The following is a 22061-nucleotide window of genomic DNA, read 5'->3' on the forward strand; positions in this document are numbered from 1 at the left end:
CCTTTGCTGTGCCTGCCCAGTGTGGGAACAGGTAAAACCTTTGCTTCCTGTGGCTGTCATTTGTACCTCAGCAGGGACTGACTCTCCATTTATCACGCTGCGTGCTCACTGACTCTCATTACTGGACATCTGAAGAAGTGATGAGACTCTAATTGTCTCTCGTTATTGGCGCAACAACATCAGACCTCGTAAATAGTTAATATTCTGCAGCCCTCATTCTATTAAACAGAAAAAGAACGAACTCGCATTTATATAGCGCCTTTCATGTCCTCAGGACGTCCCAAAGTGCTTTACAGTCAATGAAGTACTTTTTTGAAGTGTAGTCACTGTTGTAACGTAGGAAACGCGGCAGCCAATTTGCGCACAGCAAGATCCCACAAACAGCAATGTGTTAATGACCAGGTCACCTGTTTTTTAGTGGTGTTGGTTGAGGGATAAATATTGGGCAGGAGAACTCCCCTGCTCTTCTTCGCAATAGTGCCCTTGGATCTTTAACGTCCACCTGAGAGGGGCAGACGTGGCTTCGGTTTAACATCTCATCTGAAAGACGGCACCTCTGACAGTGCAGCACTCCCTCAGTACGACTCCGGGAGTGTCAGCCTGGATTTTGTGCTCAAATCTCTGGAGTGGAGCTTGAACCCACGACCTTCTGACTCCGAGGTGAGAGTTCACTATTAAGTGTGTCTATCAATGCTCCCTCCATACTGTAGGACCCCTTGGCTCTCTCCGTCTTCCGTTTCTCCCACAACCTTTTAAAACCCAAGCTTGGCGTCAGCCAAACAATGCTTGCTGACTTATCCACGTCTTCTCTCCTGCTCTTCTCAACCTTGCTGGCGGCCTACACCTGGGCTTAGGCTCAGAGCTAAACAAACAGGTCGGGAAAAGGGGAGGTTCTCGAAGTGGGGAGGCAGACGGGAGCAGGGAAACATGTTCAGACAGGGTGGTAAGGATGGGATTGGGACTTAACCACAATGCCCCCAGTGGTTGAACAGCCCACTGGCAATCACTGCCTGACTCTCGCTCTGTCGAATGAGCAGGGGGAGTGGGACTAGTTGGATAGCTCTTTCAAAGTGCCGGCATAGGCACGATGGGCCGAATGGCCGCCTCCTTCTGTGCTGTAAGACTCTGTGATTCTATTTACCTGCACACCGTGGCTAAGAAGTATCACCATTTGTGTTCTCGTTGTGTCACAGAACCTCTACAGAAATGTCAAATCATTGCTGTGTTTTAACTTTGCTCTGTGATGGAATGTATAAATCTACTGGGAGTAAACAAATCATTGTCGGGTAGCAGAGTGCAGCAATCCTGGGATAAGGCGGTGAAATCACACTTCAGAGTTTCATCTCATTCTTAGGACATGTCCCAGAGCGCCACCTTGTTCCCTCCAGAGTACCCAATCCAAGACCATTGCAACTCTGTATTCTGCGGCGAGTGACTCCCCTCCTGACTCCCCAAAGCCTTTCCACCATCTACAAGGTACAAGTCTGGAGTGTGATGGAATACTCTCCATTTGCCTGGATGGGAGCAGCTCCAACAACACTCGAAGCTCGACACCATCCAGGACAAAACAGTCTGCTCAATTGGCAGCCCATCCACCACCTTCAACATCTACTCCCTTCACCACCGGCGCACCGTGGCTGCAGTGTGTAGCACCTACAGGATGGACTGCAGCAACTCGCCAAGGTCTGTGCTGAGCTATTTGCAGTTGTGGTGATGGGAGGAGAGCTACAATCTTGGTATCAGCACCCGTGGGCTAGTTCGTCACTGTTCCCACTCCTGCTCCTGCTTACTGTCCAGTGACCGATTCTCAAAAGCCATGGGCCAATCAAGCGGGCTGCTTTATCCTGGACGGTGTTGAGCTTTTTGAGTGTTGTTGGAGCTGCACCAATCAAGGCAAGTGGAGAGTATTCCATCACACTCCTGACTTGTGCCTTGTAGATGGTGGAAAGGCTTTGGGGAGTCAGGAGGTGAGTCACTTGCCACAGAATACCCAGCCTCTGACCTGCTCTCGTAGCCACAGTATTTATATGGCTGGTCCAGTTAAGTTTCTGGTCAATGGTGACCCCCAGGATGTTGATGGTGGGGGATTCGGCGATGGTAATGCCGTTGAATGTCAAGTGGAGGTGGTTAGACTCTCTCTTGTTGGAGATGGACATTGCCTGGCACTTGTCTGGCACGAATGTTACTTGACACTTGCCAGCCCAAGCCTGGATATTGTCCAGGTCTTGCTGCACGCGGGTTGCTACCTATGGAAATATATGTGTTGCAGCAAGACCGGATAATGTTGGGTGGGGTCCTCGAGCTGGGCCTTTGTACCTCCCATGGAAGGTGAGAGAGAATCCCTGGTGCCCAGAGCAACCCAACGCAGAGCAACTCTGGCGATCTAGGAGGACTGCATTGAGCTGAGAGGGACAGGGGATCGGAATGAGAAATGAGTCTCTCAAAAATAATGTGAATGCTGTCCAATAATGAGAGATTCAATCTGCTGACTCCCTCCCTCGAGGTACATCCTTGGGCCTAATTGGGTGGGAGCAGGAAATGCAAAGTGGCTTCTTCACAATAATGTGGTTTGTGATCACCAGTCTGCTTACTAATCAGGGGAACCACATTAATGCAGAGAGGGGACCGTGCAAACCATGGCTCATGTACAAGAAACGCTCTTGTTATTTTAGATGAATTATAGTATTTACTGAGGCAGCCATTTTGTAACAAAAAAAATCTTCTCTAAGCAAAATAATGATGTTGGATTTTTTTTTTGGCCGTTAGGTTGTTTCATTTTCTGCCACACAAATTCTCCAAGGATGAGGACACGGGCTGGAGACCTTTTGCTAGCTGATGGGGACTGTAATGATTAGTGATGTTGGTTGAGGGATAAATATTGGCCAGGACACAGGGGGAGCTCTCCCCTGCTCTTCTGCAAAATAACGCCCTGGGAGCTTTTATTTCCACCTGAGAGTGCGACCCACTGAGCCACGGCTAACACCTCAATGATATCACTGATTGTATCTGCTCCTACCAGTTTAGTATTATTGTGAGCATTTTAGTGGAAACTGAGGGTGTTTTGCTGCTGTGGATAATTTTCTGGGAGGAAGTCCCTCTCCCTTCACCATCCCACCCTTACAACCCCCCGCCAATGCCTGACACAAACCTTACAGCAACAGAACATCCATTTCATGCTGTTTCTGGAGTTGCGGCTGAACGAACATGTCTCGATGACACAACAATGTCCCTCTTTAGTGGTAAGGAGCTGTGCGCAGTGAGGGAGTTCACAAGGGGAGCTGGTCGCACACGTAGCATCAGGGGTCAGAAAACAAGGCAGTGTACGTACCAAACTGCAACCCCTAAAAAAAAACACAGGAACAAACATTTAAAGCTACTGGACAGGTACAAAAAGCAATCAAAAAGGCTAATGGAATGTTGGCCTTAATCTCTTGGGGGCTGGACTACAAAGTGATGCTTCAGGTGTACAGAGCTATAGTCAGGCCCCATCTGGAGATACTGGGTTCAGTTCTGGGCACCGCATCTCAGGAAGGATATATCGGCCTTGGAGGGGGTGCAGCTCAGATTCACCAGAATGATACCGGGGCTAAAAGGGTTAAATTACGAGGACGGGTTGCATAAACTTGGCTTGTATCCCCTCGAGTACAGAAGATTGATGGGAGATCTGATTGAGGTGTTTAAAATGTTAAAAGGATTCGACAGGGGAATCAAGAACGAGGGGTCAAATCTGGAAAGCTCTTCCCCCAAAATGTGAATTGGAGCTTTAAAGACGGAGATCGGTAGATTTTTATTGGGTGAGGGTATCGAGGGAAATGGAGCAAAGGCGGGTAAATGGAGTTGAGGGACAGATCAGCCATGATCTAGTTGAATGGTGGAGTAGTCTCGAGGGGCTGAATGGCCTCCTCCTCTTCTTATGTCCCTATGAAAATGAAGGACAGGAAAATAACCACTGGTGGATGTAGGTGTGATTCCTTATGCAGCACGATACAGACACTCCTGACCATCCAGAGCCATGTAATCTCATGGGAGAGGTGAAAAACCCAGGCCAATTAGGGGAAAGAAAGACCTGGAAAATTCCTCTCCGAACACGACTCCTACCTACATGGAAATCACACACAGAAATGTGAGAAATGAAACTTTCATATGCAGTTATCCCGAAGGTCTTGCTCTTGTTTTTCTGATGCTCCCGCTGCTGCTGCACTTCATAAGAAGCAGTTTTCACATCAACGCAAAATAATGGTCTGCAGATATCTTGTCGGTGATTAGTAGCTTTATAACGTCGCATACAGCACAGATCTGTTATTCATTTTAGGGTGGCAGAGTGCTTTGTTGTGCCAGTGCAGGATGCTAATGAGTGCTAGAAGGTTTGTTGGGGAATTTTGGGCATCAGTTCAGTCATGAGGAGAATGGTCCTGAAATTCTATACAATGAATCGAATCGCCTTTGATTAATTGGAATTTTATGCAATGGGAGTGATTTGGCCCATTGGGATTCTCTATGATGGACTTGATTGGGAATGGGTTTGGTCTATTGGATGCTGTACAATGGGAGTGAATGAGAAAGGGTTTGGTCCTTTGGGATTCTATACAATGAGATTGAAGAGAAAGGAGTTTAGCCAAATGGAACTCTGTACATGGACCAGATCTGCATTTATCTTGAGTGAAGTCTGTATCCTAAGTTTGATTTAAACAGTAATTCAAGCTTCATTTCTAGTAGCATCTTATCCCATTGTGATTGGGACTAGCTCATCCAATTGCAAATAGCAGCAGTTTAATTTTGCTGCGAAATCACATGTTTCGACTCCATCTCTCCAGGCACTGAGTACTTGTGGTGGTTTTTGAGGTACACAAGTGGTTTACGTAGAGGTAGGCCACAGGGTCGATCAGGAGAAACTATTTCCTCTAATGTGGGAATTCAGGACAAGGGGGCATAATCTTAAAATTAGAGCTAGGCCGTTCAGGGGTGATGTCAGGAAGCATTTCTTCACACAAAGGGGAGTGTGTCCCCCAGAAAGATATCAAGGCTGGGGGTCAATTAAAAATCTCAAAACTCAGATTGATAGATTTTTGTTAGGCGAGGGTATTAAAGGTTACAGAACCAAGGCGGGTAGATGGAGTTAAGATACAGATCAGCCATGATCTAATTGAATCGTGGAACAGGTTCGAGGGGCTGAATGGCCTCCTCTTGTTCCTATGACTAATGTGTACATTATTAACGCTGGACTCTCTCACTATTCAAATGTGCCCCCTGCTGAGCCATCTACTATTCCCACCCAAGATGTTGGGCAAGTGACCGACTCCTGGACCTCTGCCCATGGGGTCCAACTACCAACTCCAGGGGGCGATCTCTGGGTTGATGCACGGTTCACATACCCACTGTGTTGTGAGTGTCTCGGTGCTCAGGACAGACCGCACCACTCACTGCGAATATAAACATGGCTGTGAGTCCGTGGTGCTCCTCGTCCCTCTCCCCAGAGAGCCGGCCTTCAATACCCCGGCTCAGACGACACCCCCACCCCCCCACCCCCCCAGAACTACTTGAAAACATCTCCTCCTCATTCAAAGAACATGAAGAATGGTTGTAACTGATCCTCTGTTTCACACACTGGTGCAGGGATTCATTTGTTGGAGTTGTACTAGTCTCTCACATGGCGAGAAGTCACTCATTTCTCTCTCTCTTCTCAAACAGGAAATTTTAAAGGTTTATGTAAACAGATCGACCACTTCCCCGACGACGCGGATTACGAAGCAGATGCAGCCGAATACTTCTTACGTAAGTTTCCCTCCCGTCTTACTTCCGATCCTTTCGTCTCGTTTGATTTAAATGCCATTGGGGAGGATTTGCAAAAACCAAGGGTACGAGGACGGGCCACCTACAGGTCACTGTGTGCAGGCTGCCCGAGGGGCCGATCGGTCAGCATCATCCTAATGTAATCTGTGTGGGCTGGGAGGACCTAAATGCTATATGATTACGTTTATAAACGTCTGGGAATCCCGCTCCCTGATGGCCTAGTGGGTAATGGCAACGCCTGGTGTCACTGATTTAGTCGGTCCTGGGTTCGATTCCTGGTCCATGCTGATCTCAGTCGAGGCAGCAGATGTTGAATGGGGCTCTGTTATCTTGGACTAAGGAAGGGGTAAACCAACCAGGGTTCCTGTCCCCTGACCAGTCCCCAGTATGTCCCGTTGAAAGATGTGTAGCGCTGACATCGTGAGATTGAGACCTTGTGGTTGCTGATGCTCACTGCCACACATGGAGTGGCCAATTGGTTGAGGTTTGTAGTGAGGGTTGTGCCAGGGAAAAAAATAACAACACTTGATTGAATAATAGATGGCTGTGATTGAGTTGCAGCAAAGTTATACAATCAAGGGGCTCATATTACCTCATAGACCACAAGACGGCAATTCAGCCAATTACTAGTAATGAGTTTGGTTGTCTCTGGCCCAGCCATTGTTATTTGTTTGTTCTGCACTGTATTACAACACAAGATTCACTGTGACCCAACATTTGGCATCGACCCACGTGGTAACAAGTGGGAATTCTACAACCAATCTGCCTGGTTTGTAACCCAACCTATTTATGGCCCAATTTGCCATGTGAATTTGCCGCTATTGAATCATACTGCCCAGAAGGAGGCTGTTCGGCCCATTGTGCCTGTGCCAGCTCTTTGAAAGAGCTATCCAATTAGTCCCACTTCCCCTGCTCTTTCCCCAAAGCCCTGCAAATTTTTTACCTTTTCAAGTATTTATCCAATTCCCTTTTGAAAGTTACTATTGAATCTGCTTCCACCGCCCTTTCAGGCGGTGAATTCCAGATCAGAACAGCTCGCTGTGTAAAACAAACACTGTATTCAAAGTTTGCATCAATCAATGATGGAGATGGTGGTTCATTCACCATTGGAGGCAGGGAGTGCCACCATCATTAATGGTGTTGACTCCCATCTTCAGAGGCAATGCAGTCTCACACTGCAACGTAAATATCCCACACATAGAATCTGTCCCGGGTCAACAACCTTGGTTACCTTTTGAGTCTAAGCAATCCCTTAGAACCTTTAACTGAATCATGGACTTATCTCAAGCAGCTTACAAGCACATAGGAACATGAGGAGGCCATTCAGCCCCTGCAGCCTATACTGCCATTCAATGAGATCATGGCTGACCTGAACCTCAACTCCATTTACCCGCCTTTGCTCCATATCCCTCGATACCCTCACCCAATAAAAATCTATTGATCTCAGTCTTGAAAACTCCAGTTGACCCCCAGCATCCACAGCCTTTTGGGGGAGAGAGTTCCAGATTTTCACTCCCCTTTGTGTGAAGAAATGCTTCCTCATAATCTAACCCTTTAAACCCAGCTTATCAAGTCATTCCTTACCCTCTTCCCTCTAAAGCTGGGATCAGCCTTACTGACTCTCCTCTGGATGGCCCCCTTATAATGCAGGGTTCAGAACTGTGCCCAGCTCTGTGGGTGTTCTGGTTTGATGAGTTCCTGGGCCAATGCTCACTGCGACCCACCTTTTTGTAAAGAAACAGGAATGGGGAAAGGTCCTTTCAACCCCACTAAATCCACTCCCTTCACAGACCAGGTGCAATCCGCTGTCTCGTGGACCCAGCCCCACATGTGTAAGGGTGGACTTTACAGATTCATGGTCCCAACACAGAGTTTCGCAAATCGGGAGTGTTTATCGGGAAGTCTTGTGTGGAGGTAGCTCATCCTACGGGACTTTCCATCCACGGATTTTAACAAATTCTCGATAAGCACGCCTGGCGTGCGATGCTCTCTGTCGGGAGTGAGAATTTGTAATGTCTACCCTTACACGTGTGGGTCAGAATCCATCCTTACATTGCCACTCTTCAACCCTTGGCCATCTGCCCTCCTTCCATTACAGACAGACGACTGTGGGCAGTATGCTCTGACCCACCAACGTACACAATCAGCGGACAAGGCCTCCCGCCAGCAGTTTGCTCTCAAGGTTGGCCCCAGGTTGTCTTGCTCTTGTAATCAAATTTTAACCCCACCTGAATTAATCTATTGAGAAGAAACAAGCAGCACGTAAACTGGACTGAAGGTGTTGGAAAGAGTCAGCAATGCTCCCTGACTCTCACCTGTCAGCAGTAACGCTCAATATTGGCTTGGGTTCCTTTTAACTTGATCTTGAATGCTTTATTTTATGAATCAGTGCTCCTGGGCAAGTAATTAAGTTCAAGGCTTGTAAAAGAAAAAATAAATTCTTTCTCTCAATGTTCCTTTATTTCTCTATTCTCTTTCCCTTTCTCATGCTCTCTTTTTAATCTATGTAACTTTCTTTCTATCCCTCCCTCTTTCTTTCTATCCCTCCCCTCCCTCCCTCTTTCTTTCTATCCTTCCCTCCCTCCCTCTTTCTTTCAATCCCTCCCTCCCTCTTTCTTTCTATCCCTCCCCTCCCTCCCTCCCTCCCTCTTTCTTTCTATCCTTCCCTCCCTCCCTCCCTCTTTCTTTCTATTCCTCCCTCCCTCTTTCTTTCTATTCCTCCCTCCCTCCCTCCCTCCCTCCCTCTTTCTTTCTATTCCTCCCTCCCTCTTTCTTTCTATCCCTCCCTCTTTCTTTCTATTCCTCCCTCCCTCCTTCTTTCTATTCCTCCCTCCCTCCCTCTTTCTTTCTATTCCTCCCTCCCTCCCTCCCTCCCTCTTTCTTTCTATCCCTCCCTCCCTCCCTCCCTCCCACTTTCTTTCTATCCCTCCCTCCCTCCCTCCCTCCCCCTTTCTTTCTATCCCTCCCTCCCTCCCTCTTTCTTTCTATCCCTCCCTCCCTCTTTCTTTCTTTCTTTCTTTCTTTCTTTCTTTCTTTCTTTCTTTCTTTCTTTCTTTCTTTCTTTCTTTCTATCCCTCCCTCTTTCTTTCTTTCTATCCCTCCCTCTTTCTTTCTTTCTATCCCTCCCTCTTTCTTTCTTTCTATCCCTCCCTCTTTCTTTCTTTCTATCCCTCCCTCTTTCTTTCTTTCTTTCTTTCTTTCTTTCTTTCTTTCTTTCTTTCTATTCCTCCCTCCCTCTTTCTTTCTATTCCTCCCTCCCTCCCTCCCTCCCCCTTTCTTTCTATCCCTCCCCCCCTCCCCCTTTCTTTCTATCCCTCCCTCCCTCCCCCTTTCTTTCTATCCCTCCCTCCCTACCTCTTTCTTTCTATTCCTCCCTCCCTACCTCTTTCTTTCTATTCCTCCCTCCCTCCCTCCCTCTTTCTTTCTATCCCTCCCTCCCTCTTTCTTTCTTTCTTTCTTTCTTTCTATCCCTCCCTCTTCCTTTCTTTCTTTCTTTCTTTCTATCCTTCCCTCCCTCCCTCCCTCCCTCCCTCTTTCTTTCTATTCCTCCCTCCCTCCCTCCCTCTTTCTTTCTATTCCTCCCTCCCTCTTTCTTTCTATTCCTCCCTCCCTCTTTCTTTCTATTCCTCCCTCCCTCCCTCTTTCTTTCTATCCCTCCCTCTTTCTTTCTATCCCTCCCTCCCTCCCTCTTTATTTCTTTCTTTCTTTCTTTCTTTCTTTCTATCCCTCCTTCTTTCTTTCTTTCTTTCTATCCCTCCTTCTTTCTTTCTTTCTTTCTATCCCTCCTTCTTTCTTTCTTTCTTTCTTTCTTTCTATCCCTCCTTCTTTCTTTCTTTCTTTCTTTCTTTCTTTCTTTCTTTCTTTCTATCCCTCCTTTCTTTCTTTCTTTCTTTCTTTCTTTCTTTCTTTCTTTCTTTCTTTCTTTCTATCCCTCCCTCCCTCTCTCTCTCTCTCTCTCTCTTTCTTTCTGTTATCTCCTTTTTATCACTGGTTTTCCTCCTGTTTTTTCTGTTCTTTCCTGCCAACTTTTGTTCTGTGTGTCCCATCTCACTCTTTGCACGAAGTCACTCTCTCTTTTCCTCTCCCTCTCGCTCTATCTTTCTTGATTTCTTTGTTGCTCCCTCTCAATCCCCTCCTCTCGCCCCACAGGAGCTGTTCGAGCTTCTAGTATCTTCCCCATCCTCAGCGTGATCCTACTCTTCATGGGTGGCCTCTGCATCGCAGCTAGCGAGTTCTACAAAACTCGACACAACATCATTCTCAGTGCTGGCATCTTCTTCGTATCTGCAGGTGAGAGACGTCTTTTAACCTTGTGTCTATCCGGGTTGCCACCTTTTTGGTCAGGTCCAAAACGAGACAGTGGTGAGGGGGCAGCATAGGGATGGAGAAAAGGAGGGGATTGTGGTTTTGAGTTCTGATGTTGGTTTTGCTGCTGTTCAAAATTCATTGTAAACCTTAATAACTCGTGTCTGTGCGTCATGGAAGAATTCAACTTCCCTTTTGTAAATCATCTTAGAAATTTTCCAGGTGCACTGTCCAAAATCCAGACTGTCCCGCCCTTAGCCAGACAGGTGACCACCTTAATACTGTTGTGTCTTTACGCTTTGGAGTAGGGAGTTTGTGTATTATATTATATACTGCTAATGATAAGGATTATATGAGGGCAACAGGGAATGGGTGATGAGGTGGTGAGATATGTGGTTGTACCAATGTGTTGGGCCATAAAATTATGGATTTACGTCCGCACAGGACAAGTGTGATGATCTGTCAGTCTGAGTGTGAGCATATAGATATATCAATATTTCAATTAAGCCCCAGTTCTCACACACTGATGGTGTTAGCTAATACCAAGCTGCAGAAACTTCCTTGAATATCAAGTTTTTTCAATCATAATAAATCTAGCTGTGTTTTTTTCCCTTTTTTATTATTCAACGCTGAATTGTTAGGAGACCATATCACAACAATACAACACAAGGGCGTAAATTTTAACCCCCAAGAACGGTTGGGTTGGGGGCCGGTGGGAAGTAAAAATCCTCCATTTTCGGAGTGGGACCGCGTCTCGGCTCCAACTCGCCTGTTTCTGGGGTTAACCCAGGCAGGTTTGTCTGCGTGTGGCGAGCAGACACCAAGACGTCCCGTCCCCAATTAAATCCGGCTGGCCAATACTTAAAAGGGCAACGTACCTCATTGAGATACTTTATATTTTGTGTATTGGACACTTCAAAAAAAAATTTAACCTTACTGTTCGGGTTTCCCATCGCTTCCCATTCACGTCAGGTGAAAGCAGGTGGGAAGGGCCGGATTCTTGAGGTGAGGGCCTTTATTGCACTGCTGGTGGGCCCGGAGGAGCAGGAGTGTTTCATCCAGGCCCAATGAGCTCACCTGGCAGACGGGACCCCCGCCATCGGCCGACACCCCACCATGATGGACCCCCACATACCTCTGACGCTTCACCCGACCTCCAGCGACCTCCGATCACCTTCCTCGGCCCCCCGAACTCCTTCCAGGCCCATGATACCTACCTTGCTTCCTCCGATCCCCGGCTCAGCGGCCTGTCAATCAGGCCGGCTGCCGGGCGCGAAACCCAGAAGTGCAATTGATTGGCCTCATTATGATCGCGACCCACCCACCTGCCTTCCGGGTTTCGCACCGGGAGATCTTCCTCCCCACCAACCCCCCCACTGCCGCTCCCTTCCCGGCTCGCAGTTAAAATTTACCCCAAGGTGTCAGTAATATGCTGAATGAGAAAGTAGAGGTGGAAGTGAAGGATGGCAGTAAGTAACTGGCACAGAGAGAGACCCCCATGGAGTGAAGTGAAATCGATAAGCTTCCCAGTGAATGGAAACCCTGCAGAAAATTGGGATGGATTTAAACATTGAATGAATTTAGCAAAATGAAGAAAAAAGTGCAGATATGAAAGCTTCCATTTTCCTAATGGTAACTTCAAGCAAGGAGGGAATCTGGGACTGGGTGCAATTGAGAATAAATTTGAGAGACACTGCAATCCACAATTAAATTTTACATAGCAAAAGTACAAATTTTTAATTTGCCCAGAATACCTATTGATCGATATATACTTGCATTAACTCACGTTAATACCTGTGAGTGTAGTGCACTGACAATCACTGATAAAGAATAGCATAATTTTTCTTTAATTCATTCTCAGCATGGTGGGCAAGGCCAGCATTTATTGCCCATCCCTAATTGCCCTTGAGAAGGTGGTGGTGAGCCGCCTTCTTGAACCGCTGCAGTCCGTGTGGTGAAGGTTCTCCCACAGTGCTGTTAGGAAGGGAGTTCCAGGATTTTGACCCAGCGACGATGAACTAACGGCCGATATAAGTCCAGGTCGGGATGGTGTGTGACTTGGAGGGGGTGTTGTTCCCATGCACCTGCTGCCCTTGTCCTTCTAGGTGGTGGAGGTCGTGGGTTTGGGAGGTGCCACTGAAGAATATAGCGATTTAAGGACTGTGTTGTTTACCGGCAGAGGGTGGTTGACCTCAGTAATCCACACAGGAGGAAAAATTAAAAATGGAAGTTGGCAGAATAGTGGACTTGAAAGTCATAAAGAAGCTGGATGAACCAAGACATTGGCTGATCCTGTTCATAACTGTTGACAAAACAAATGGTAAATTGTGAATTCTTGGATCCCTGAGAGCTGATTTTAAAAAAAGAAAACATTTCAAGCTTTCAGCTGATAAGGAAATGAGGGCACAGTTTGATAATGCAAAAGATTTTAGATGTGTCCTCATGTTTCTGGCGGCTGAACCTGATTGAAGGAAGCTCCAAGTTATGTGTGTGCAATATTCCTTATCAGGGGTATAGATTTTTCCCTTTGACATTGCGCTTTGTTCCAAAATAATATCTCAACGTTGAGACTGGGGTCTGTGCTGTAAACTGCATGGTGCCAAATAGTTTGGTAACTGTAATAATGCAAAATCAATAAAATAATGTGCATGATTCACCAGAGTTTCCTGTGTAGGTCCGTTTGTGTTTCCAGTAAAAGTGATGTTAATTGACACCATCCAATGCCTTCCGTCTGTCATGTGGTTTCAGGTTTCCCTAGTGATGAGCAATCTCAGGCAAATTCTATATTTTTTATTGATGTAGAAGTTGAGATGAAATTAAAAAGCCTTGAACGCTAGAAATCTGAAATAAAAACAGGAAATATGGCAGATTAATGTATTGGACTGAGACCCTTTGTCTAATAATGAAGAGTAGTCCCATTTGAAACTTTAATCTGTCTTTTCTCTACCCAGAATAGATGGACTAGCCACACATTTCAAGCGTTTCCTGTTTTGATTGGAAATTACAGCTTTACTTACCACCAGGTTATTTTGCATAATGAATAATTTGCTGTTCTCTATATCCAGTATTAAATACAGAATAACGGATATCCAGAGAGATTTACTAGCTGCAATCTAGTTGAGGAGTTTGGATGGTTTGTACATAGAATGGTGGATTCTTGGGAGTGAGTTGCAACCTGGAATCAAATCAAGGGGTCAGAATGATTTCTATGTTGATTAATGGATATCTAGGAGTAAGTTACAGGCTAGAATCTAGTTGTGGGGTTTGGATGTGCTGACTTATGTGCCACTGCCGCTATCCTGGTCGGCCTGTGAACTTGTGCGGGTGGATTTAGAGGAGTTGGTTTTGTTATATTTGTAGCATTCAATGAAGTACCTCCAGAAGGGGGAACGAACACACACACACACACACACACACACACACGTGTTTGGTGGGGTGGTGGGTATATTTGGATTGAGTCTCGGTTATATTGCTGGCATATTATGCTTGCATTTGCCTGTGTATTTTGGGTAGGTGCAAGTGTATTGACTGGTGTACATGGGTGTGGAGTTTTAGGTTTGTGTAGGGTGGATTGGGTGATATCTCGATGGTGGTTTTGTTGGTTAATTTGGGTTGGTTTATTGATACATTTGGATATGTTTGCTGTGATTGGGGTTTTTTCAAGTGGATTTGGGTAGTTGCTGGTTTAGCTGTGGTGGGTTTGCTGGTTTAGCTGTGGTGGGTTTGCTGGTTTAGCTGTGGTGGGTTTGCTGGTTTAGCTGTGGTGGGTTTGCTGGTTTAGCTGTGGTGGGTTTGCTGGTTTAGCTGTGGTGGGTTTGCTGGTGCATTTTAGCCACGGTTTTTGGGTGAAATTTGCTGGCATATTTTGGGCTTGTTTCAGGGTGTATTTTGTTTCGAGTTGTATTGTCAACAGGTTTGCTGGAATATTTCGATGGCTGGTGTATTTTGTGGGTGCGTTTATGGTGAATGTTGTGCAGTTTTGGTGAATTATTGGGTTTTCTAATTTTACTTGTGGTGTTTCCACTGGTGTATTTGCAGTGGGATTTCTGGTTCATTACTTTTGTGCTTCACAAACTTTTTTTTGAGCACAACACAATCGGATTCTGTTCATCGAGTAAATGTCATTTTTTTTCATAAGCTGGCTTAATTTTAATACGTGCTGCACTGCTCTTAGATCAGGAAGACTATGTTATAACTTATTACTGTAAAAGGGGCCATGTGTTTGAGCAAAATGCTTATTTATTTAGAGGAAAAACAATTTTTTATCTTGGGAGGGATGAACCGTGTGAGGGAAGCCTGATGTCATTGCTTTATTCCTTTTTTACATGATAACGTTTGTCAAACCTCTTTTTAATCAGGTTAACCGTGTCCTTCACAAGTTCTGTTCACGGCCCATGTGGAATTAAAATGAATAACATCCGAAACCTAGTATGACTCACAGATCTTGCCATCTTCCAGGATTGGCACATATAGCTCTCCTTTAGAAGAAGTAACAACAACTTGCATTTATATAGCGCCTTTAATGTAGTAAAATATCCCAAGGTGCTTCACAGGAGCGATTATCAAACAGAATTTGACACCGAGCCATTTAAGGAGATATTAGGACAGGTGGTCAAAGAGGTAGGTTTTAAGGAGCGTCTTAAAGGAGGAGAGAGAGGCGGAGAGGTTTAGGGAGGGAATTCCTGAGCTTAGGGTCTAGACAGCTGAAGGCACGGCCGCCGATGGTGGGGTGGAGGGAGTGGGGGATGCGCAAGAGGCCAGAATTGGAGGAGCGCAGAGATCCCGGAGGGTTGTGGGGCTGGAGGAGGTTACAGAGATCGGGAGGGCCATGGAGGGATTTGAAAACAAGGATGAGAATTTTAAACTTGAAGTGTTGCTGGACTGGGAGCCAATGTAGGTCAGTGATTGGTAAATGGGACTTGGTCCAAGTTAAGATACAGGCAGCAGAGTTTTGGGTGATCTCAAGAACACTGGGCAGCCCTGTATATTTGGACATTGTCCTTTCACCTCTGACTCCTGGGTATGAATCCAGCTCAGCCTAATTGAGTTGGTCACATCTCTTTTTATCCCAAATGGATTTTAGTTCCCCTGGCGCAAGCTTAAAGCCACCTCTCTGACAGAGGCCAAAGGATGGCTGGCATGGGAATGTTACAGTGGTGTCTCCTCTTTCAAAGGGGTAGTGATGATTAGAATTCCTCCCAATAGATCAGTGGATTTAAACAATGGGTAGCTGAAAGGTTGAGGGATAAATACTGGAAAGGACACGAGGAGAACCCCCCTCACCTTGCTCTTCTTCATATAGTGGCCATGGGATCTTTTACGTCCGCCAGAGAGGGCAGACTGGACCTCGATTTCACGTCTCATCTGAAAGACGGCATCTCCGACAGTGCAGCTCTCCCTCGGTACTGCACTGGACTGCCAGCTTGGATTGTGGGCTCAAATCTCTGGAGCGGGGCCTGAACCCACGACCTTCCGACTCCGAGGCGAGAGTGCGACTACTGAGCCACAGTTGACAACTATGGTCTCAAATGTGTCTCCATTTCCTTTCAGCCAGGCTGGGGTGCTGGTGTCTAGAGATGGTGCTGTGGAGGAGCATACAGGGCGTAACCATATCATGCAGGGCCATCTCCACTTCATCAGCCCATCAAACGGGTGGGGGAGGGGGGAGTAAGGTGCTGGTCTCCCTCGTCACTGCCTTGCAGACTCTGTTTCTTGCCATCATACTGGGTTTCCTTTCATTTCATCTTTACCTGTCACTTTTCTGCCTTGACCCTGGCAAAGACTGCTCCTGGGAGTTACGATTCAGGTGACACTTAAAAGGTAATAAAGGCCCAAGAATTCGATGTTTTGCCGCCCCCCTCCCCCAACCCTGCCCTAATCTGCCACTTCCCTTTCAAATTTTTTAAAAATTCGTTTGTGGGATGTGAGCGTCGCTGGCGAGGCCGGCATTTATTGCCCATCCCTAATTGCCCTCGAGAAGGTGGTGGTGAGCCGCCTTCTTGAACCGCTGCAGTCCGTGTGGTGAAGGTTCTCCCACAGTGCTGTTAGGAAGGGAGTTCCAGGATTTTGACCCAGTGACGATGAAGGAACGGCGATATATTTCCAAGTCGGGATGGTGTGTGACTTGGAGGGGAACGTGCAGGTGGTGTTGTTCCCATGTGCCTGCTGCTCTTGTCCTTCTAGGTGGTAGAGGTCGTGGGTTTGGGAAGTGCTGTCGAAGAAGCCTTGGCGAGTTGCTGCATTGCATCCTGTGGATGGTGCACACTGCAGCCACTGTGCGCCGGTGGTGAAGGGAGTGAATGTTTAGGGTGGTGGATGGGGTGCCAATCAAGCGGGCTGTTTTGCCCTGGATGGTGTGGAGCTTCTTGAGTGTTGTTGGAGCTGCACTCATCCAGGCAAGTGGAGAGTATTCCATCACACTCCTGACTTGTACCTTGTAGATGGTGGAAAGGCTTTGGGGAGTCAGGAGGTGAGTCACTCGCCGCAGAATACCCAGCCTCTGACCTGCTCTTGTAGCCACAGTGTTTATGTGGCTGGTCCAGTTAAGTTTCTGGTCAATGGTGACCCCCAGGATGTTGATGGTGGGGGATTCGGCGATGGTAATGCCGTTGAATGTCAAGGGGAGGTGGTCATTGCCTGGCACTTGTCTGGCGCAAATGTTACTTACCACTTATCAGCCCAAGCCTGGATGTTGTCCAGGTCTTGCTGCATGCGGGCAAATCTCACCTGAGTCGCAATTCTCCAGTCCCACCACAAGGCTGCCTCGCTGCACCTGGAGCAACGAATAATTATGATAAGAAGCTGATCCGATGAATAATTATGATAAGAAGCTGATCCGATGAATAATTATGATAAGGAGTTGATCCGATGAATAATTATGATAAGCTGATCCGATGAATAATTATGATAAGAAGCTGATCCGATGAATAATTATGATAAGAAGCTGATCCGATGAATAATTATGATAAGGAGTTGATTCTATAAAACTGCGTGCAATCATGCTACACTTGAGGTTTCATAGACAACCACACCAGTAATAAAAAAAATTCCAGTCTCTGCTCTTTGAACATGGATCACGTGAAGTAATTTTATTCACTTGGCTGCTACAGTGGAAATATGTGATTAAGAGTGTGTTAAACAGCAACTTTCAGTCCACCTCCCTCTAATTAGTGCTCGTGTTACTCGCAAGTAAATAAGACACAGGTGGAAGAGGAGAGGTGATACCGAAAGTGATGCCCCAAACCTGACTCGATTTATCCTAACAGAATGTGATGATTCATTATTAATTTTTCTACACAGTGATTTTTTTTTAACATCTCTTCAACGGTTTAGTTCCCTGACGTTTAGCACAGTCAGTGTAGTGGAGCTGGGTTCCCAAACTGTCCCCGGGAGGGTGTCGGTATTTATCAGGGGTCCCCGGGAGGGTGTCTGTATTTACAGGGGGTCCCCGGGAGGGCGTCAGTATTTACAGGGGGTCCCCGGGAGGGCGTCAGTATTTACCGGGAGTCCCCGGGAGTGTGTCTGTATTTACAGGGGGTCCCCGGGAGGGCGTCAGTATTTACAGGGGGTCCCCGGGAGTGTGTCTGTATTTACAGGGGGTCCCCGGGAGGGTGTCGGTATTTACCGGGAGTCCCCAGGAGTGTGTCTGTATTTACAGGGGGTCCCCGGGAGGGCATCAGTATTTACAGGGGGTCCCCGGGAGTGTGTCAGTATTTACAGGGGGTCCCCGGGAGTGTGTCAGTATTTACAGGGGGTACCCGGGAGGGTGTCTGTATTTACAGGGGGTCCCCGGGAGTGTGTCAGTATTTACAGGGGGTCCTCGGGAGTGTGTCAGTATTTACAGGGGGTCCTCGGGAGTGTGTCCGTATTTACAGGGGGTCCCCGGGAGTGTGTCGGTATTTACAGGGGGTCCTCGGGAGTGTGTCGGTATTTACCGGGGGTCCTCGGGAGTGTGTCGGTATTTACAGGGGGTCCCCGGGAGTGTGTCAGTATTTACAGGGGGTCCCCGGGAGTGTGTCCGTATTTACAGGGGGTCCTCGGGAGTGTGTCGGTATTTACAGGGGGTCCCCGGGAGTGTGTCGGTATTTACAGGGGGTCCTCGGGAGTGTGTCAGTATTTACAGGGGGTCCTCGGGAGTGTGTCAGTATTTACATGGGGTCCTCGGGAGTGTGTCAGTATTTACAGGGGGTCCTCGGGAGTGTGTCCGTATTTACATGGGGTCCCCGGGAGTGTGTCCGTATTTACAGGGGGTCCCCGGGAGTGTGTCCGTATTTACAGGGGGTCCCCGGAAGTGTGTCCGTATTTACAGGGGGTCCCCGGGAGTGTGTCCGTATTTACAGGGGGTCCCCGGGAGGGTGTCGGTATTTACAGGGGGTCCCCGGGAGGGTGTCGGTATTTACATGGGGTCCTCGGGAGTGCCAATATATTAGCCGTTTCCCAGCAGAAACGAGCGAAATGCAGGCCTGGGAATGGCCTGTTGCTCTGCATTTAACAGATGTGTATTTGGGGTTGATGCTCAACAGGGAAAAACAATGAACACTGAACTTGTAAAGACAGAAAAAAAGAAAGACTTGCATTTATATAGCGCCTTTCACGGCCTCAGGACGTCCCAAAGTTCTTTGCAGCCAATGAAGTACTTTTTGAAGTGTAGTCACTGTTATAATGTAGGAAACGCAGCAGTCAATTTGCGCACAGCAAGATCCCACAAACAGCAGTGAGATAATGAACAGATAATCTGTTTTTTAGTGATGTTGGTTGAGGGATAAATATTGGCCCCAGGACTCCCCTGCTCTTCTTCGAATAGTGCCACGGGATCTTTTACGTCCACTTGAGAGGGCGGACGGGGCCTCGGTTTTAACCGAAAGACGGCACCTCAGACAGTGCAGCACTCCCTCAGTACTACTCTGGGAGAGTCAGTCTGGATTTTGTGCTCAAGTCTCTGGAGTGGGACTTGAACCCACGACCGTCTGACTCAGAGGCGAGAGTGAGACTCACTGAGCCACAGAGTGATGGAAACTTTTACCTGGTCTTCTCTCCTCATCGACCTTGGTGCAGTCCAGACTGTGCCCTTATACTAGAGGGTTCGCAATGTTTAAAAAAAAAACATAATAATAATTCATGTCTTTTTTTTTCTGTTGTACCTCAGGTTTGAGTAATATCATTGGGATTATCGTGTACATATCAGCTAACGCAGGAGACCCAGCGAAGAGTGATTCAAAAAAGAACAGTTACTCATATGGATGGTCTTTTTACTTTGGAGCCCTCTCCTTCATCATTGCTGAGATGGTGGGAGTGCTAGCAGTCCACATGTTCATTGACAGACACAAACAGATCCGGGCGGGGGCTCGATCCACGGATTACCTGCAGTCCTCGGCCATCACGAGGATCCCCAGCTACCGGTATCGTTACCGGAGACGTAGCCGGTCGAGCTCTCGCTCCACCGAGCCCTCGCACTCCAGGGACGCTTCACCCGTCGGCCTCAAAGGCTTCAACACCCTGCCCTCGACCGAGATATCCATGTACACCCTAACCAGAGACCCCCTGAAGACCACCGCCCCAACTGCAGCCTACAACTCCGAACGAGATCACAATTTCCTGCAGGTTCACAACTGCATCCAGAAAGACATTAAGGATTCGCTACACACCAACACGGCCAATCGAAGAACGACGCCTGTATAAACATTGAACATCACAGAGAGAAAAGGAAAAATCTTTAAAAAAAAAAAATTTACAAAGTGGATAATGAGAATATTAAAAGTTATTGCATGAAAACCCGAATTCCATTGCAAAAAAAAATGCAAAAAGTTACTTTGTCAAAAAAAAACAAAAAGAGATTTTAAAACAAAAAAATAACAACAAAATAAAAGGAGAAATGAGATGAGAAACAATGCAGCAAGATCTTTGAAGTAAAAACTCGTACCAGAGAATCGATTGGAGAGAGAGAGAGAGAGAGAGACAACGAGGAATTTTTTTTTTTCATTGATCAAATGAATTTAAGTGCCATTTACCATTGAATTTTTTCACAGTTTCTTCCCCCACTTTAGACTTCACCGAGGGACGAGAACGAAAAGGATTTTTGTTTTCTTTCTGTGGAAGAGATTTTTTTTAAAAAAAAGAGAGAAATCCATTCTTTGCTAAAAACCACAACACGGGGTGAATAAAAGGAAGGAAAACATGGGACAGAGACAACAAAAAAAACAAAAGATGTCACTTTTTAATTTACCACCCATTGAAGGAAGCGATCAAAAGGAAATAAAAAACAAAATATATATATATATATTCTTTTAAAAGACATTCTACAAGAGAGGGGTGAGCTGCGGATTTTAGATGTTTGCATGTGATCGATGACCCCCTTTTTCCGACCAAAAGCTCAAATCAAGAATTTCAAATGAAGAAATTTTTAAAAATTTAAAATTATTATTATTAAAAAAAAATATTGAATTGAATATTGTGTGAAGCAGGAATTTTCAGCTGGGGGCAAGGGGGGGGTGGACGGGGGGTGGGGGGATTTTGGGGAAAAGTGCAACGAGGGGGAATGCATCTGCTTTATTTCCAGACGTTTAATGGTTTGTTTTTAATGCTAGTGTGACGATTCCAATTTCCGATGGATCAGTGAGCAGTGAGATAAGAGAGCAGAGAGCAATGCTGCTGAGTTGGATTGGGAGTGACTTCTCGAAATCAGGAACTCTACTGTGTGCGAGTGTGGTGCTGTGTTGTTTAATTCATTTCACGCCAAATTTTAAAAAAAAAAATTTAAAAAAAATAAATAAAATTACCAAAAAAAAAAGCTTTCATATATTTTATTTTCAAAAATAAAAAAAAAACATTTTCTATGGTTTGAACAAGGTAAATTAAAAAAAGAGAAATTCATTTCCGCATCGGATGAAAGGTCCACAAGAGAATATTTAAAATATAGTTTAAAAAAAACAAACGCAGGACCTGTTGTGCATTCTGATCAAAGCGTTTAAGAGAATTGAAAGATTAATTTTTCACTGAGGTAATTGTGCAACTGGAGAATTTTTGGACAGTAAAAAGAATTCTCAGTGAGCAAGAATAAATTCGGCTTGCCAACATTTAAAAACGTTTATTTCATCCAAAAAAAATGATTTACAAACAAAAAAATGGAGTCAAGGGGGAAGAGAATGGGACTGCTTATCTTGTAATTAATGATTCACTTCATAGGGAGAAACGAAAACCCATCAATTTATCTCAATTGTTACAATTCTTTTCTTTTTTTGTTTGCAGACTGTTAAAAAAAAACCTGGGACATTCAAATAAAAACTTTTCTAAGAAGCTTGTGATTTCTTTGTTTTTTAAAAAAATATATCCCTAATTTATTCATCGGTGCCATCCTGGTTGGTGTCGTCCACATCCAGAGGGGCAGGGGTGAGGGGTGAGGGGTCAGAGCGGACCCTAACCCTTTTGAACCAATCAGCTGGATCTGTATGTCATAACTGGAGAGTAGGCCTTGTCTGCTGAACTCATTTTTGAGTGGGACAGAATGGTATGAATGGAAGGCCACGCCAACTACTGATCCATTTTACACTTTCAGCAAGATTGGATCACCAAATGTTTCACCTCCTTCACTTCTGTCTCTTTTTATCTCTTACCGCTTTGCGTGTCCATCTGTTTTTTTTTCATTTAATTCTTTCTTGGGATGTGGGCATCGCTGGCAAGGTTGGCATTTATTGCCCATCCCGAGTGACAGCTGAGTGTCTTGCTAGGTCACTTCAGAGGGCAGTTAAGAGTCAACCATGTCGGTGTGGGACTGGAGTCACGTATAGGCCCAGTCCCCACACCAACATGGTTGACTCTTAACTGCCGTGCAAACCACTCAGTTGTATCAAAGCACTATCAGTGGTTCAAGAAGAAGTCCCACCACCACCTTCTCAGAGCAACTAGGGATGGGCAATAAATGCCGGCCTTGTCAGTGACGCCCGTATCCCGAGAGTGATTTTAAAAAAAAA

At 46.1% G+C, this 22061-nt stretch overlaps 1 protein-coding gene and 1 long non-coding RNA gene across 3 annotated transcripts in view; one reads left to right on the plus strand and one right to left on the minus strand.

Annotated features, from left to right (window-relative positions):
- The window catches only part of LOC137305322 (voltage-dependent calcium channel gamma-2 subunit), a 60168-nt gene extending 39703 nt beyond the window's left edge, over positions 1 to 20465 (plus strand). For both annotated transcript variants that reach the window (XM_067974163.1, XM_067974164.1), the window contains 3 exons: positions 5689 to 5772; positions 9940 to 10080; positions 19241 to 20465. In XM_067974163.1, coding sequence (XP_067830264.1) covers positions 5689 to 5772; positions 9940 to 10080; positions 19241 to 19773 — 758 coding nt within the window. In that variant the 3' untranslated portion in view covers positions 19774 to 20465. The remainder of the gene's footprint in view (positions 1 to 5688; positions 5773 to 9939; positions 10081 to 19240) is intronic.
- On the minus strand, positions 11845 to 16861 carry LOC137305321 (uncharacterized). The gene is made up of 3 exons (XR_010958700.1): positions 16763 to 16861; positions 12753 to 12936; positions 11845 to 12397 (listed from the first exon to the last, which is right to left on the minus strand). It is a non-coding gene; the product is annotated as an uncharacterized lncRNA (long non-coding RNA).
- Positions 20466 to 22061: the final 1596 nt, after the last annotated feature.

The sequence above is a fragment of the Heptranchias perlo genome, chromosome 40 (genome assembly GCF_035084215.1).
Source record: "Heptranchias perlo isolate sHepPer1 chromosome 40, sHepPer1.hap1, whole genome shotgun sequence".
Lineage (NCBI taxonomy): Eukaryota > Metazoa > Chordata > Chondrichthyes > Hexanchiformes > Hexanchidae > Heptranchias > Heptranchias perlo.